The sequence below is a fragment of the Tachyglossus aculeatus genome, chromosome 4 (assembly GCF_015852505.1).
Source record: "Tachyglossus aculeatus isolate mTacAcu1 chromosome 4, mTacAcu1.pri, whole genome shotgun sequence".
NCBI classification, from domain to species: Eukaryota; Metazoa; Chordata; class Mammalia; order Monotremata; family Tachyglossidae; genus Tachyglossus; species Tachyglossus aculeatus.
In genome coordinates, this window is record NC_052069.1 from 47,899,072 (window position 1) to 47,917,662 (window position 18,591).

General features: G+C 46.0%; 1 protein-coding gene across 2 annotated transcripts in view; it reads right to left on the reverse strand.

Moving 5' to 3' along the window:
• Positions 1-8,191: 8,191 nt before the first annotated feature.
• The window catches only part of BCAR3 (BCAR3 adaptor protein, NSP family member), a 197,540-nt gene continuing 187,140 nt past the window's right edge, over positions 8,192-18,591 (reverse strand). For both annotated transcript variants that reach the window (XM_038745805.1, XM_038745806.1), the window contains 4 exons: positions 17,850-18,021; positions 14,361-14,472; positions 11,986-12,198; positions 8,192-8,826 (listed from right to left, as the gene is read on the reverse strand). In XM_038745805.1, the coding sequence (XP_038601733.1) occupies positions 8,648-8,826; positions 11,986-12,198; positions 14,361-14,472; positions 17,850-18,021 (676 nt within the window). In that variant the 3' untranslated portion in view covers positions 8,192-8,647. The remainder of the gene's footprint in view (positions 8,827-11,985; positions 12,199-14,360; positions 14,473-17,849; positions 18,022-18,591) is intronic.

Sequence of the window (18,591 nt, forward strand, 5' to 3'; positions counted from 1 at the left end):
ATAGATTATGGGCCTGAAAGTCTGAAAGACCTGGGTTCAATCCTCACTATGACAGTTGCTTGTTGTGTGACCTTGGGCAAGTCACTTCACTTCTCTGGGCCTCAATTACCTCATCTTTAAAATGGGGATTAAATACCTATTCTACCCCCTACTTAGACTGGAGCCCCATGTGACTAGGCACTGTGGCCGATCTGCAAAAACTGTATCTGCCCCACTGCTTAGCACAATTAGAACAGTGCTCAGTGCTTAGAACAGTGTTCAGCGCTTAGAACAGTGCTTGGCACATAGTAAGCGCTTAACAAATACCATTATTATTACAATGCTTGGCACATAGTGAGCACGTAACATTTTTTTTAATGGTATATATTAAGCATTTACTACATTCCAGGCACTATACCAGGCTTTGTGCTTGACACAGGCTAATCAGGTTGTACACAGTCCTCCCACCTGGGGCTCACCAGTATTAATCTCCATTTTCCAGATGAGGGAACTAAGGCTCAGAGAAGTGAAGTGATTTGCCCAGGGTCACACAGCAGACAAGTGGCAGAGCCAGGATTAGAACCCAGGTCCTTCTGACTCTTAGGACGGCACTCTAAACGGTATCCACCCTCAAAATGTCCTACCCCAAAAGGCCGGATGTAGTGGAAATTGGTCTGGCCTTCTGAGCAGAGGTAGTTAAGGTGAATGTTTCATTGGATAGTTTGACCTCCTTGTCCTTCCAAGTTGTGGAATTCAAGATCAGATGACCCAGAGGTCCTGATTCAGGGCATTTGGTTCCGTGCCCCAACAGGCCCTGGGCAGGATCCAGGATGGGGCGGTGGGGCAGAAGCCATTGGGTCATGGTGGCGATGGTGGCAGTATTTGCTGTCCTTAAGCAGTGGTAGCAGCAGCACCTCATGTCCCCCTGGCTATTTCTGTGGTTGGTTCAGGAGAGGCAGTTTGGGGGTACGTGGGCAGCTGTGGCAGTTGCTGCCTGTCATGACTGCAACCATCCAACCACACTGGGCTCTTTCTGCTGCCTGAGGCAAGGCCCAGAAAGTGCCGTCCTCAGGGCTTGGACAACACGGGGAGACGGGGATGAGCCTGTCACTCCTGGAGTCGATCTTCCCAGCAGCCGTGCCCCGTTCCTGTTGCCGGGGCGCTGCCGGTCTCCTACCGTTGTGGTGGGGTTTGTTCTCTGGGGGTCCCAGCTTTGAGCAGCCTTCAGTGCCAGAAATCCCCTGGGAACATACTCTTGAGCGGCAGCAGCAGAGACAGAGGACAGCCAGGGCGGAGGAATGGGTTGGTCACCTCGCTTGTCGTTCTCAAAGGAAGGCTTCCTTGGTGAGTCTTTGGGGGGGGGGTGTGTGTGTGGGTGTGTGTGTGTGTGTGTGTGTGTGTGTGTGTGTGTGTGTCTTTTTGTTTGGGGTATGTGGATGCAATTGCTGTCCTCCCTCTCATTTCCCCCCTTCTCTTCCTCTCTTCCTTCTCCTTGTCGTCTTCTCTTCCTCTCTCTGTCTACTTTGCCTTCCCTTTTCCCCTACTCCTTAATCTCAGACCACTAATCCTGTCCCTCATAATAATAATAATAATGATGGCATTTATTAAGCGCTTACTATGTGCAAAGCCCTGTTCTAATCGCTGGGGAGGTTACAGAGTGATCAGGTTGTCCCATGAGGGGCTCACAGTCTTCATCCCCATTTTACAGATGAGGGAACTGAGGCCCGGAGAAGTGAAGTGACTTGCCCAAAGTCACACAGCTGACAATTGGCGGACCTGGGATTTGAACCCATGACCTCTGACTCCAAAGCCCGGCCTCTTTCCCTTGAGCCACGCTGCTTCTCGGACTTCGCTTCCTCATAGCCTCAGTTTCTTCATTTGTAAAATGGGGATTATGACCCTCAGAAGCTCCATCCCTTATCCCAGTTGGGACGCAGGCAAATATGGTCACTGGAGACCAGGGAGTTGGTCATCTTCCCCATTTATCAATAAATCCATCTTTTTTACGGTAGTTAAGCACTTACTATGTTTCAGGCACTCTACTAAGCACTGGGGTAGATAGATACAAGCTAATCAGATTGGATACAGTCCCCGTCCTACGTGGGGCTGATTCACAGTCTTAATCCCCATTTTATGGATGAAGGAACTAAAGGTCACAGAGAAGTGCAGTGACTTGATGAAGGTCGTTCAAGGACAGAGGCAGGACATGGGTGAGAGGTCGGCGGTGAGATAGACAAGGTCCAGGGTGGAATTAGAAGAGTGAAGTGTGCGGGCTGGGTTGTAATAGAGTAGCAAAGTGAGGTAGGAGGGAGCAAGGTGATCGACTGCTGTAAAGTTGATGGCGAGGAGTTTCTGTTTGATGCAGAGGTGGATGGGCAACCACTAGAGGTTCTTGAGGAGTGGGAAAACATGGCCTGAATGCTTTTGTAGAAAAATGATGCGGGCAGCAGACTGAAATACGGACTGGAGTGGGGAGAGATGGGAGGCAGGGAGGTCAGCCAGGAGGCTCATAAATCCGGTCAAAGTTTCTCTCAACTCCAAAGGTCAGCATCCTTTGGTATGAAGCCCAGTGCTCTGTTGCTCCTAAACTATCTGTTGGTTTCCTCAAGGACAAGCAAGCCTTCCCAACTGCTTTTCTACTCAACGATGAACGTTGGGACCATGAGGTCTGTAGGAGGAGTAGTCAATGACTGCATTCAACTGTGTTGCTGAGCAAAATCTTTGGAACCATGTAGCGTGCCCCAGGTGTACACTGGAGAAATAACCTTGTTTTCCTTTAAGCTGAAACGCTGTGGGAGCTCAGTACAACCACTCTTCCGTACTGGCATATTAATCAATCAGTGGTATTTGTTGAACGCTTACTGCGTGCAGAGCACTCTTAGTGAAGCAGCGTGGCCCAGTGGATAGAGCACGGGCCTCGGAGTCAGAAGGACCCGGGTTCTAATACTGACTACGCCAGTTGTCGGCTGCATGACCTTGGGTAAGTCACTTCTCTGTGCCTTAGTTCCCTCTTCTTAATCCCTCAGATGGGGACTAAGACTGTGAACCCTTGTAGGACAGGGACTGTATCCAACCTGACGATCCCAAGTCTATCCCAGTGCTTAGAAAAGTGGCTGGCCCACAGTAAATGCTTAACCAATATTAATATTATTAGTATTACTAAGCACTTGGGAGAGTACAATGTATCACCTTGTGTGTGTGCCTCCTGAACATTTAGCCTTCTTGATGGTTTGGAAGCTGTGCTTTGGGGAGTTGGTTGAACTGCTAGCTCGATTTTTTGGAGTGGTATTTGTTAAGCGCTTAATGTTTTCCAGGTACTTGTACTAAGCATGGGAGTAGATACAAGCTAATCAGGTTGGGGACAGTCCATGTCCACATGGGGCTCATGGTGAATACCGCCTTATCAGCGCCCAGGAAGGAGCTCCTGAACAACTGGCCCAGGCTCTGGATGGTGTTTGCTGCTTGCTGAGGTGGGAGAGTTCCTCAGAGGATCAGATGAAAAGCATTCTGCCTCGGCTTCCTGCTGCGCTTTCAATTCAAGACGGCCTCGACGGTAGGTTGAATGAGACAGCAGCGTGGCCCAGTGGAAAAGGCGCGGTCCTGGGAGTCGGAGAACCTCGGTGCTAATTCCAGCTCTGCCACTTGTCGACTGTGTGACCTTGGGCAAGTCACTTAACTCCTCTATGCCTGTTTCCTCAAGTGGAAAAGGGGGATTCAATACCTGTTCTCCCTCCTATTTAGACTGAGCCTCAAGTGGGACAGGGACTTGGTCTGATCTGATTAGTGCTTAGAACAGTGTTTGACACGTAGTAAGCCCTCAACAAACACCATAACTCATTCATTCAGTTGTATTTATTGAGCGCTTACTGTGTACAAAGCTCTGTACTAAGTGCTTGGGGGGGTAGAATACAATAAGCAGCCACAAACTCTGCCCACGAGCTTACAGTCCAGAATGTGGGCATAATAATAATGATAATAATAACAATGGCATTTATTAAGCACTTACTATGTGCAAAGCACTGTTCTAAGCACTGGGGAGTTTACAAGGTGATCACATTGTCCCATGTGGGGCTCACAGTCTTAATCCCCATTGTACAGATGAGGGAACTGAGGCACAGAGAAGTTAAGTGTCCTGCCCAAAGTCACATAGCTAAGTGGCGGAGGCGGCATTTGAACCGATGACCTCTGACTCCAAAGCCCGGGCTCTTTCCACTGAGCCATGAATAATAATAATAATGGCATTTATTAAGTCCTTACCATGTGCCAGGCACTATACTAAGCGCTGGAGTTCATAGAAGGCAGGACAATCTGATCATCTTGTATCCTTCCCGGTGCTTAGAACAGTGCTTTGCACATAGTAAGTGCCTAACAAATGCCATCATTATTATTATTATTAGAAGAAGAAAATATGCTTGGACAAGGTCTCTGTCCCATGTGGGGATCACAGTCTCAATCCCCATTTTACAGATGAGGTAACGGAGGCACAGAGAAAATAATAATGATGGCATTTATTAAACGCTTACGACGTGCAAAGCACAGTTCTAAGTGCTGGGGAGGTTACCAAGTGATCAGGTTGTCCCACGTGGGGCTCACAGTCTTAATCCCCATTTTACAGATGAGGGAACTGAGGCCCAGAGAAGTGAAGTGACTTGCCCAAAGACACACAGCTGACAATTGGCGGAGCTGGGATTTGAACGTATGACTTCTGACTCCAAAGCCCGGGCTCTTTCCTCTGAGCCATGCTGCTTCTTTGAGTGTGAAGTGAAGTGACTCGCCCAAGGTCACAGAGCGGACAAGTGGCAGAGTGAGGATTAGAACCTTTCAACTCCCAGGCTTGGGTTCTAGCCACTACAGTCTAGACTGTAAGCTCCCATTTTGTCCATCATCATAATATGTGGGGAACCATAAAGCTTCTTGGTGATGCCTCAAAATCCTTAATTAGTGGCACCCAGCATTGCTGGGATATGATAACCTTGAAACAGTGGTTTGAGTGAATAAAAAAATTGCCACCCTCACCCTGTAGGCAGACCCATAGGAGGGTTAAATCCTTTAAGGGCTCTAGGAGTGACTCTGCAGAAGCTGTGTGCAGAGCACTGTACTAAACACTGGGGAGAGTGCAGTATAACAGAGTTGGTAGACACATTCTGTGCCCAAGAGGACCTTACAGTTTCAAGACTGTGAAGCCCACTGTTGGGTAGGGACTGTCTCTATATGTTGCCAACTTGTACTTCCCAAGCGCTTAGTACAGTGCTCTGCACACAGTAAGCGCTCAATAAATACGATTGATTGAGACAGCCAGCTATGGATATGTATATAAGTGCTCTATGGGCAGGGGGGTGACTAAAGGGTCAAATCCAAGTGGAAGGGTGATGTAGAAGAGAGTGGGAGATGAGGAAATGGGGGCTTAGTCGGGGAAGGCTGCTTGGAAAAGATATACTTTTAAAAAGGTTGAAGGTGGGGAGAGTGATCATCTGTCGGATATAAAAGAGGCCTTCCCAGACTAAGTCCCCTCCTTCCTCTCCCCATCCCCGCTGCCTTACCTCCTTCCCCTCCCCACAGCACCTGTATAGATGTATAGATGTTTGTACATATTTATTACTCTTTTTTATTTGTACATAGTTATTCTATTTATTTTATTTTGTTGGTATGTTTTGTTTTGTTGTCTGTCTCCCCCTTCTAGACTGTGAGCCCGCTGTTGGGTAGGGACTGTCTCTAGATGTTGCCAACTTGGACTTCCCAAGTGCTTAGTACCGTGCTCTGCACTCAGTAAGTGCTCAATATGACAGTGAATGAATGAAAAGAGAAGCAGTGTGGCTCAGTGGAAAGAGCATGGGCTTTGGAGTCAGAGGTCATGTGTTCAAACCCCAGCTCTGCCAATTGTCAGCTGTGTGACTTTGGGCAAGTCACCTAACTTCTCTGTGCCAGTTACCTCACCTGTAAAATGGGGATTAAGTCTCCCACTTCGAGACTGTGAGCCCACTGTTGGGTAGGGACCGTCTCTATATGTTGCCAACGTGTACTTCCCAAGCACTTAGTACAGTGCTCTGCACACAGTAAGCGCTCAATAAATACAATTGAATGAATGAATGACTGAATATGTTGGCTGTATTGCTAGCTCCATCTTTTTTTCAATAGTATTTAAGTGCTTACTGTGTGTCAGGTACTTGTACTGTGCACCGCAGTAGATCCAAGATAATCAGGTTGGACACCTATTTATTTTATTTTGTTAGTATGTTTGGTTTTGTTCTCTGTCTCCCCCTTTTAGACTGTGAGCCCACTGTTGGGGAGGGACTGTCTCTATATGTTGCCAATTTGTACTTCCCAAGCGCTTAGTACAGTGCTCTGCACATAGTAAGTGCTCAATAAATACGATTGATGATGATGGACACAGTCCCATGTCCCAAATGGGGCCCCACGGTCTTGAGCCCCATTTTACAGATGAGGTAACTGAGGCACAGAGAAGTCAGATGGACTTGCCCATGGTCACACAGCAGAGGAGGAGCGGAGCCTGGATTAGACCCCAGGTCCTTGCGATAGCCACTAGGCCATGCTGCTTCTGGCGGCATGGAGGTTACCCACTATAGGTCAGACATGATTTTTTGAGGCAACTGGTCTGTCGCATCATGTGAAGTCTCCCTTTTGTTATGGCGATAAGGAGTTCTAAACATTCTTTGTGCATGTCTGAACACGTAAGAGTCCCCCATTTTACAACCACACTGATCAAAAGTGAAAATAGGATGGAAGAACTAACTTTTGGTGTATAGAAGCAGTATGGTGGCCTGAATAGAGCACCGGCCTGGGAGTTAGAAGGTCATGGCTCTAATCCTGGCTCTGCCCCTTATCTGCTGTGTGACCTTGAGCAAGTCACTTCACTTCTCTGGGCCTCAGTTACCTCATCTGTAAAATGGGGATTGAGACGCTAGTCATTACTCTATTTTATTTGTACATATTTATTCTATTTTATTTTGTTAATATGTTTGGTTTTGTTCTCTGTCTCCCCCTTCTAGACTGTGAGCCCGCTGTTGGGTAGGGACCGTCTCTATATGTTGCCAACTTGTACTTCCCAAGAGCTTAGTCCAGTGCTCTGCACACAGTAAGCGCTCAATAAATACGATTGAATGAATGAGACTGTGATCCCCAGGTGGGACAGAGACTATTTCCATCCCTATTTGTTTGTATTCACTCCAGCGATTAGTACAGTGCCTGGAACACAGTAAGCATTTAACAAATACCACAACTATTATTACTATTAGAACGATTTACTGACCAGGTGATATCATATCGGGGAAGCAGAATGGCTCAGTGGAAAAGAGCCTGGGCTTTGGAGTCAGAGGTCATGGGTTCAAATCCCAGCTCCGCCACTTGTCAGCTGTGTGACTTTGGGCAAGTCACTTAACTTCTCTGGGCCTCAGTGACCTCATCTGTAAAATGGGGATTAAGACTGTGAGCCCCACATGGGACAACCTGATCACCTTGTATCCTCCCCAGCGCTTAGAACAGTGCTTTGCACATAGTAAGTGCTTAACAAATACCAAAATTATTATTATTATTATTATATCTTGTCTATGCTGTCGAATAATAATAATAATAATAATGGCATTTATATAGCACCTACTATGTGCCAAGCACTGTTCTAAGCACTGGGGAAGTTACAAGGTGATCAGGTTGTCCCACGTGGGGCTCCCAATCTTCATCCCCATTTTCCAGATGAGGGAACTGAGGCCCAGAGAAGTTAAGTGACTTGCCCAAAGTCACACAGCTGACAATTGGTGCTGTAGTCTCCGGCCCATAGCGACTCCATGGACACGTCTCTCCCGGAAAGCCCCACCTCCATCTGCAATCATTCTGGGAGTGGATACGTAGAATTTTCTTGGTAAAAACACAGACATGGTTTACCATTGCCTTCTTCCGCGCAGTAAACTTGAGTCTCCACCGTCAACTCTCTTCCATGCTGCTGCTGCCCAAGCTAGGAATGGAATAGACAGGCCTCTGCTCGACTATGTTGCCAATCTGTACTTCCCAAGCGCTTAGTACAGTGCTCTGCACATAGTAAGCGCTCAATAAATACGATTGATGATGATGATGACTCTCCCTCCTGTAGCCGGGACTGGGAGAGGACTGGAAACTCTCCAGGTGCCATCCTGAGAGGGACCCGATGGTATAACCAAGATGCATTTTCGTATTAAGGGATTTCAATTCAAACACCTCATTTAAAGGTATACTTTTATTTTGGTCTATTTACAGTTTTCATATTCATTTTAAGAAATATCATACAACTGATACCTTCTGAAACATATCTTACCTATGCTCCTCTGCCTCTATTTACACTTCTGGAACAGTGCAAATTAGCATAAAGCTGTTCAGATGTTTTAAATGATCGAACGCATTAATGTAAATTAAATCTGAGAGCCTCAGATCAGCCCAACCTGCCACGAAAGAGAATCCATTAAATCTGATCAAGAAACATTAACGATCGTTACATGAGCAATAAATAACCACTTCCCTAACAATCAGTAGTAATTTTTAAACAATCCATAAATAACTGTGCATTGTGCAATTTACATTTTGTAATATTCTGTGGACTTGTACACTTCTGGATTAGCACTTGATTTTCTACCTCAAACGATAATTTTGGAAGAGCGCTGCTTTAAGGCTCTCCGAAGACGTCTCATAACTCGTTCCGCTTTGTGGAAGGGGGTTCCAGTTTTCGTGAGAGGGCGGTTAAAATCTGACCGAATTTCTCATATCGCTCTGCTTGATTGACTTGTGCTCCTTTGCTGCCCCACAGCAATCTCATTTGAAATTCAGTTTTGAAGAGCTCACTCATCTCCTCGCTGGGCTCAAAACCTAATGAGAAAAAGTGCAAATATCAAGGTACCTTCTTTAATGTGTACTTGGAAAAATAACAGACAGTAAGCTGTCGCCCGTTCAGTGGGATAAAGTCAACTACATCTATATATTGGTTCGGGGAATGAGTCGGCTCAGAAGAAAAGCGCTTCAGAGGGAAATTAGGCTGATCTCAATAAAATCATTTATGGTTTTTGTTACCCATAAATTCCTGGGTAACAAAAACACAGTGACTGTGATTTCTGACTTTCTCGGTCGACTTTGTAAAATTGGGCGATCAGAGAAGGAGCGTGGCCTAGTTGAAGAGCACCAGCCTGGGAGTCAGAGGACCTGGGTTCTAAACCCAGCTCCTCCATTTACCTGCAGAGTGACCTTGGACAAGTCATTTAACTTCTCTGTGCAACAGCTCTCTCATCTGCAAAATGAAGTCTCAATACCCGTTCTCCCTTTAGACTGCGAGTCCCATGTGGGACGTGATTATCTTGTACTTCCCAAGCGCTTAGTACAGTGCTCTGCACACAGTAAGCACTCAATAAATACGATTGATTGATTGATTGTATCTACCCTAATGCTTGGCACATAGGAAGCGCATAAACGCCACAGTCATTATCATTTTTTATTATTAACAAAAATAATAAAAACAGACTACGGCTGTTAAAATTTTGACATTGTTCCTTCCAGGGCCTGTTTAGTAAGGCTCGTCTGCTACTGGAAAATGTCATCCCCAGCAAAAGGAAATACAATTTAAGATGAACACAGGGCAAGTAACTGATGGAAGATAAAATGTGAAAACCTAGTAGATATTCATCAATGCTTTTGCAAGCCACATGCGTAGCAAACGCAGCTGCTTGGAGGAATGGGAGGAAAGCTTGCTACGCATGTGGCTTCCAAAAGCATCGATGAACATATACTAGGTTTTCACATAAACAAAGTCTGTTATTAGTAGTAGTATTATCATTTTTGCTGATGATAAAAATGATTGTGGCATTGCAGCATTTAAACTTGCAGCATTTATTTAAAAATATCTGCTTTAGTACCTGCAGCCTGCTACCGTATTCATCATCAAAGTTGACTTTCACGTGGGCTCAGTGTTTGCACTAAACCCTTTTAGAAACTGCACAACTTCCTGCGGTAACAGATTCCATTTATGCTAAGCACTCTAGTGCTCATTTGCTTCCGTCTGGCTCAAACCTTCTGACTTCTCATGGTGCCCACCCCGTCTTTCTGGGATTTGATGATCTGCCATACTTCCCAAGCGCTTAGTACAGTGTTCTGCACACACTAAGCGCTCAATAAATTCAACTGAATGAATGAACGTGCCAATCCTGGGCACAGCTTTCACCATTTTGTACCTTTCATTCAATTGTATTTATTGAGCGCTTACTGTGTGCAGAGCACTTGGGAAAGTACAGTACAAAAATAAATAGTACCATTCCCTGCCCACAACAAGCTCACAGTCCTCACGCTAGTTCTCTCTTGGCCTTCGTCTTTCCAGCTTGATGTCACAGACGCTGTCTGCGTTATAAATGATGCTGTGTGCTTACTATGTTCAGCACTTAGAATAGTGCTTGGCACATAGTAAGCACTTAAATACCATCATTATTACTATTATTATTATTACAGTACTAGGTTACTGTACTAAGCACTTGGAACAGTACAAGAGAGCAGACACGATCCCTGCCCACACAAACTCAGTCTGGGGAGGGGGGAGACAGACATTAATGTAAATAATTAATGCATAATAAGGACCTGTGTTCTCATCCCAGCTCCGCCACTTGTCTGCGCGATAACCTTGGGCAAGTCACTTCACTTCTCTGAGCCTCAGTTACCTCATCCATAAAATGGGAATAAAGACTGTGAGCCCTATGTGGGCCAGGAACTGTGTCCAACCTGATTATCTTGTCTCTACCCCCAGTAGTACAGTGCCTGGCACATAATAATAATAATAATGATGGCATGTATTAAGCTCTTACTATGTGCAAAGCACTGTTCTAAGCGCTGGGGGAGATACAAGGTGATCAGGTTGTCCCACGTGGGGCTCACAGTCTTAATCCCCATTATACAGATGAGGGAACTGAGGCTCAGAGAAGTTAAGTGGCTTGCCCAAAGTCACACAACTGACGTGGAGGAGCCAGGATTTGAACCCATGACCTCTGACTCCAAAGCCCAGGCTCTTTCCAATGAGCCATACCGCTTCATAGTAAGCACATAGTAAGCGCTTACTAAATACCATTTTAAAAAAAGGGCTATGGGGTTGAGGGTGGGGCAAATAAAGCACAGTTCTCTGTGTTTTACCTCTGTTGTGGACCCCACATCTTGGGAAGGACATAATTGCTCAAAGGTTTCAGGGGCAGAATTGTTTTAATTTTATTTTAAAAGATACATGGCGTCACACACAATTTAACTCTTTGGGCCCTTAAAGTTGAAAACTACGGTTATTGATCGGGATTTTTTTTATCAGTAAGTGAGAGGGGAGCTGATAGGATCTGGAAGTGACTCCCAATCCCTCTAAATGGTGCCCATTAGGATGATGTGTTGTCCCAGTCCCTGATGAAGATTTCACTTTTTTTTTAATGGTACTTGTTAAGCATTTACGAGGTGCCAGACTTTCTATTAAGTGTTAGGGATGATACACGCTAATCTGGGGGACACAGTCCATTTTCTACATGCGGTCACAGTCTTACCGTTTTATAGGTGAGGTAACAGGGTCAGAGAAGTTACGTGACTCGCCTAGGTCACACAGCAGACAAGCGGTGGCGTCAGAATTAGAACCCAGGTCCGTGCCCTATCCACTTGGCCACGCCGCTTCTCCCTTTTTGTCCCTACCTGTTGTTCTAATACCTGGAAATGCCTAAGAAAATGGAAGGATCTCACTGTGCACTCCCTTCCCTAGATCAAGTAGGAAACGGTCCAATTAAACCTGTTTTAGCACCAATCCAGCGACGCATCCCACTTATTACATTTCTCCCTGCCCTTATCTTTGAACCCCTTTTTTCTCCCCAGCTTCTATGTTTACTTGTTCCTTAAATAGGCTTTGGGTGGAGTTGCGACAAGGGTTTTTGGAAATTCTAGTTTTTCCAGCAGGCCCGTTGTCCCCGGGAGGACGGGGGCTTGGTTTCAGGGAGTGTTGCCCGCCCATGGCCGAGTCCATCTACCCACCTTCCAGGATCCTCTCGGCGTTGGCTCGGTACACGTCCGCCTCCTGGGCGACGAGGCGGCCGCCCGCTAAATGGTTAAGCATGAGTTCACAGCTCTGGTCGTTGTTTTCCCACATGTCCGTGCCTTCGAACGTGACCGCCTCGCGCTCCATCAGCGTAACCAGGGGCATCAGCAGCGGGACAGCGAGGGGGGTTTGATGCCCTTGGGTGGTCTCTGAAAAACAAACAATGGTCTTTGGGGGACCCTACAAGGGAACCCAAGATCAAGCCCCAGAAAGCGGCCAGAGTCCTGGGTTAGTAACGCTGCCCCACTGATTTATGATGGCTTTTTATTCATTCATTCAGTGGTATTTATTGAGCGCTTACTGTGTGCAGAGCACTGTACTAAGCGCTTGGAAAGTACAAGTTGGTAACATATAGAGAGACTGTCCCTACACAACAACAGGCTCACAGTCTAGAAGGGGGAGACAGACAACAAAACATATAAACAAGATAAAATAAATAGAATAAATATGTGCAAATAAAATAAATAGAGTAATAAATACATACAAACATATATACAGGTGCTGTGGGGAGGGGAAGGAGGAGGCGGGGGGGGTGGGGAGGGGGAGAGGAAGGAGGGGGCAAATCTAGGGAGACGGGGTGGGTGGTAATAATGATAATAATTACGGCATCTGTTAAGCGCTTACTAGGTGCCAGGCATGTAAGCGCTGGGGTGGATACAAGCAATATTATTATTATTAATACTGTTATTATGATGATGATGATATTATGATGATGGCTTTTTGCGCGGTGGTGGGTTTTTTTAAGCGCTTACTATGTGCAGGTATGGTACTAAGTGCTGGGGTAATAATAATGATAATAATAATAATGGTATTTATAATGCGCTTACTATGTGCAAAGCACTGTTCTAAGCGCTGGGGAGATTACAAGGTGAACAGGTTGTCCCACGGGGGGGCTCACAGTCTTCATCCCCATTTTACAGATGAGGTCATTGAGGCCCAGAGAAGTGAAGTGACTTGCCCAAAGTCACACAGCTGAGAAGTGGTGGAGCCGGGATTTGAACCCATGACCTTTGACTCCCAAGCCCGGGCTCTTTCCACTGAGCCACGCTGCTTCCACACCGCTTATGTGCCAAGTATTGTTCTAAGCGCTGAGGTATATACACTGTAGCACTGGAGTAGATACAATGTAATTATATTGGACAAAGTCCATGTCCTATATGGGTCTCTCGGTCTCAATCCCCATTTTCCAGATGAGGGAACTGAGGCCCAGAGAAGTGAAGTGACTTCCTCAAGATTACACAGCAGACAAGTATGGCCTAGTGGAAAGAGCACGGGCTTGGGAGTCAGAGGATAATAATAAAAATAATAATTGGCATTTTTTGAGCGCTTACTATGTGCATAGCACTGTTCTAAGTGCTGGGAAGGATACAGGGTGATCAGGTTGCCCCACATGGGGCTCACAGTCTCCATCCCCATTACAGATGAGGTAACTGAGGCTCAGAGAAGTTAAGTGACTTGCCCAAGATCACACAGCAGACATGTGGCGGAGCCAGGATTCAAACCCATGACCTCGGACTCCAAAGCCCGGGCTCTTTCCACTGAGCCACGCTGCTTCTCTATGTGTGTGATGCTGGGCAAATCACTTCATTTCTCTGGGCCTCAATTACCTCATCTGGAAAATGGGGATTAATACTGTGAGCCGCAAGTGGGCCGTGGGCCGTGTCCAACCTTATTACCTTGTACCTACCCAAGCACTTAGAACAGTAATTGGCACACAGGCGCTTAACAAACCCCACAGTTATTATTATTATTATTATTAAGTGGAAGAGCTGAGATTAGAACCCAAGTTCTTCTGATTCCCGCACCCGTGACCTACCCACTAAGCAACGCGGCTTCTCCACGTTATTGGGTCGGTTAACAAAGGAGCCCCTCACCACAGTAATTAGAGAAGCAGCGTGGCTCAGTGGTAAAGAGCACGGACTTTGGAGTCAGAGGTCATGGGGTCGAGTCCCGGCTCCGCCACATGTCTGCTGTGTGACCTTGGGCAAGTCACTTAACTTCTCTGAGCCTCAGTTCCCTCATCTGTAAAAATGGGGATGAAGACTGTGAACCCCACGTGGGACAACCTGATCACTTTGTACCCACCCCAGGCTTAGAACAGTGCTTTGCACATAGTAAGCGATTAACAAATGCCAACATTATTATTATTATTATTATTAATGTGACAAATGAGACTCTTCCCTCCCTTTAATGCAGCTCCGCTTTTCTGTTCCCCTTCTCCAGAGAAGCGCAAACCTGTGGCTTAGGGTCGAGGGACTCATTACGGAGGGGGTGGTCACAGTCACGCGGAGGCCAGATGTGCTTGACTTACCTCTGCCTTCATGTATCGTCTTGCTAAAGGGTTTCAGCTGCTTTTCGTACAGGATAGCCGTCTGGGTGAACTGGTGTCTCAGTGCTGTCCAGGTTTCTTCTAGTCTTGTGATCTGTTGAGAGCAACATTCTGGTTTTTTACAGAATGACTGGGATTTTGTTCTGCAACGAAACCCCCTGGGGTGGGAAAGAACTCTATCTGAGGTAGGCTGCATATCCATCATCATCATCAATCTTATTTATTGAGCGCTTACTGTGTGCAGAGCACTGTACTAAGCGCTTGGGGAGTACAAGTTGGCAACATAACTTCCAAACACCTGAATTAGTAAAGTGAGTAGTTCAGGACTGATTTGTTCAGAAACCTCTGAGCCTCAGTTTCCTTATCTCCCCCTCATAATAATAATAACAATAATTTTGGTATTTAAGTGCTTACTATGCGCCAAGCACTGTTCTAAGCACTGGGTAGATACAAGGTAATCAGGTTGTCCCACATGGGGCTCACAGTCTTAATCCCCATTTTACAGATGAGGGAACTGAGGCACTGAGAAGTGAAGTGACTCGCCCAAAGTCCCACAGCTGACAAGTGGCAGAGGCGGAATTAGAACCCATGACCTCTGGCCCCCAAGCCCGTGCTCTTTCCACTGGGCCACACTGCTTCTCTGCAACCTCTTATGAGGTTGTTGTGAAGACAGAACAGCCCCTGTGGAAGCATTTTCAAAATCGCTACCGGTTTTAGTTCATTCCTTTCTTTTCTCCTTCATTCTATTTTCCCTTTGGAAGATAATAATAATAATGATGGCATTTATTAAGCGCTTACTATGTGCAAAGCACTGTTCTAAGCACTGGGTAGATACAAGGTAATCAGGTTGTCCCACGTGGGGCTCACAGTCTTAATCCCCATTTTACAAATGAGGGAACTGAGGCACAGAGAAGTTAAGTGACTTGCCCAAAGTCCCACAGCTAAGTGGCGGAGGCGGGATTAGAACCCATGACCTCTGGCTCCCAAGCCCGTGCTCTTTCCACTGAGCCACAATGCTTCTCTGCAACGGCTTATGAGGTTGTTGTGAAGACAGAACAGCCCCCGTGGAAGCATTTTAAAAATCGCTACAGGTTTTAGTTCATTCCTTTCTTTTCCCCTTCATTTCATTTTCCCTTTGGAAGATGGAAGCCTTCCAGCTCAGTCAGCAGTGGTTCACCTATGCCCAGAATAAGTGTCAGGACAATATATAGTTGGTTTTCCATTTTCATTAAATCATTCTGCTAGAATGGGATGGAAAAATAGGAACACTGCCTCAACAGGATAATAATAATGGCATTTATTAAGCGCTTACTATGTGCAAAGCACTGTTCTAAGCGCTGGGATGTGCAGGATGTGAACTGGCCATGACAAGATCCAACTCTACTCAGTCAGTCAACCGTATTTATTGAGCACTGTACTAAGCACTTGGGAGAGTACGATACAACAATACACAGATACATTCCCTGCCCATGATGAGCTTACAGTCTGTTGCGGGGGGGGACTGATATTTATATAAATAAATAGCTCTACACTGGATGGCACTGCCTTTCACTCAAGTGTTTAAAGATCCATGTAATCACATATTCAGCAGCTATGGATTCCTTCCCCATAAAATGCTAATAGACTGATAAGAGTGTTTAGTTCTAGAAGCAAGCTGGAGAAGTAGAAACATACCCCGTGTGGAATGTTTCAGTTATTTTCCCCAAACCAGCATGTGAAACAGCGTGACTTAGCCTGGGAGTAAGGACCTGGGTTCTGATTCGGACTCTGCCACTTGTCTGCTGTGTGACCATGGGCAAGTCGCTTCACTTCTCTGTGCCTCAGTGACCCCATCTGTAAAACGGGGATTAAGACCGTGAGCCCCACATGGGACGTGGACTGTGTCCTACCTGATATGCTTGTATTTACCCCAGCACTTAGTACAGTGTCTGGCATATAGTAAGGGCTTAACAAATATCATAAAATAAAACCCTTTTGCCCCTCGAATCAATGGTTGCCACAATGTGACATCTGGTGAATTGGGGGAAGTTTAAGAACAGAAATTACTGTATCATCATCAATCGTATTTATTGAGCACTTACTATGTGCAGAGCACTGTACTAACCGCTTGGGAAGTACAAATTGGCAACATATAGAGACAGGCCCTACCCAACAGTGGGCTCACAGTCTAAAAGTGTATGGGTCAACATTTTCCAATATAGGCAGCCCTATTTTTAAATTTTCCCCAGAAAGTTTCCACTTTCCCCTCCTGGGAGGACATAGAGGAAAGAATCACCACCATGAAAGGTCAGAATTTCCTTATTCAGAAACAGGTTGGTGGTTTCCCCCCCCACCTTCCTTTCCCTTTTTCTCCAAGCCCTCTTTATGTATCACAAATTTTTTTCCACAGGTTTGCGTGTTAAGCCTTGTTTCCTTGCTTGTTCCCTCTTTTTCCACTTTCACCTGTTGCCAGGACCCAAAAGATGCAATCTTATCCTGCAATTCAGGAGCTGGGGCATAAGAAATGGGTTACTACATTTGTGGATTTGAGTGGGAGTGGGTGGGTCTGTCCCCCTTTCTCCCCCCCTGCCACATGTGTGCACACACACACATTTCCTTTGTATGGTCTTTTGTCTAACAGTCTTTTTCCTGTAGTCTTCCTGTATTTATTTATATTAATGTCTGTCTCCCCCTCTAGCCTGTAAGCTCCTTGTGAGCAGTGGACATGTCTACTAACTCTGTAATGGTGTATTCCCCAAGTGCTTAGTACAGTGCTCTTGACACCTGACCACGTTTTGTTTTGTTGCCTGTCTCCCCCTTCTAGACTGTGAGCCCGCCGTTGGGTAGGGACCGTCTCTATATGTTGCCAACATGTACTTCCCAAGCGCTTAGTAAAGTGCTCTGCACACAGTAAGCGCTCAATAAATATGACAATGAATGCTCTGCAGAAAGTAAGCGCTCAACACATACTTTTTCAGTGTGTTAAATCAGGGGGGAAGAACCTGGTGTAAAGGGAGCATCGCACTGGTTTGGGGGGTAAGAAAAGCCTGACTGGAGTCAGTCAGTCAATGCCCCCCATCCCCCTTACCTCCTTCCCTTCCCCACAGCACCTGTATACATGTATATATGTTTGTACGTATTTATTACTCTATTGATTGATTTATTTCACTTGTACATATTTATTCTATTAATTTTATTCTGTTAATATGTTTTGTTTTGTTCTCTGTCTCCCCCTTCTAGACTGTGAGCCCAATGTTGAGTAGGGACTGCCTCTATATGTTGCCAACTTGTACTTCCCAAGCGCTTAGTACAGTGCTCTGCACACAATAAGCGCTCAATAAATACGATTGAATGAATGAATGAAATATCATCATCACAATTGTCTGAGGATGGTTTAAGTCTCGTGATCCGGGGCATGGAAGCCCTTGACGAAATCCACTGTCGGTTGCTAAGTGTATCGTACTGAGGCAGAGGGAGCAAACTGTAATTTACCTGTGGCATTTCCAGCGCTTTCATGACGGCGGAGAAGGCGTACAGATCTCCCACGGAGTCCTTCAGTTCCACGGCGACCTGAATGACCCTGTTCAGAGTGGCCGCCCGCTCCTCCAGGGTTCCGGTGCAGCCCAGGATATCCACCGCGATGCCTATGGCCATGGTGTGGTGCCTGGAAAGAAACGGAGGCCGGGGTCAGGCCAACCCTCCCCAAGATGGGGCTGACCAATCGATCAATCGTATTTATTGAGCGCTTACTGTGTGCAAAGCACTGGACTAAGCGCTTGGGAAGTACAAGTTGGCAACATATAGAGACAGTCCCTACCCAACAGTGGGCTCAGACCAGAGGCAAATCACGGCGCTGATGGCATCACACACACCGGCCCGCCATGGGGAAAGGAATCCAACTATGCTTATGTATCATTCATTCTTTCAGTTGTACTTATTGAACACTTACTGTATGCAAAGCACTGTACTAAGTGCATGGGAGAGTACAATATTATTATCCCCCTCCTCATCCCCCCTGCCTTACCTCCTTCCCCTCCCCACAGCACCTGTGAATATGTATATATGTTTGTACAGATTTATTACTCCCCCTCGTCCCCCACTCCCCCTTCTCCATCCCCCCCATCTTACCTCCTTCCCTTCCCCACAGCACCTGTATATATGTATATATGTTTGTACATATTTACTACTCTATTTATTTATTTTACTTGTACATATCTATTCTATTTATTTTATT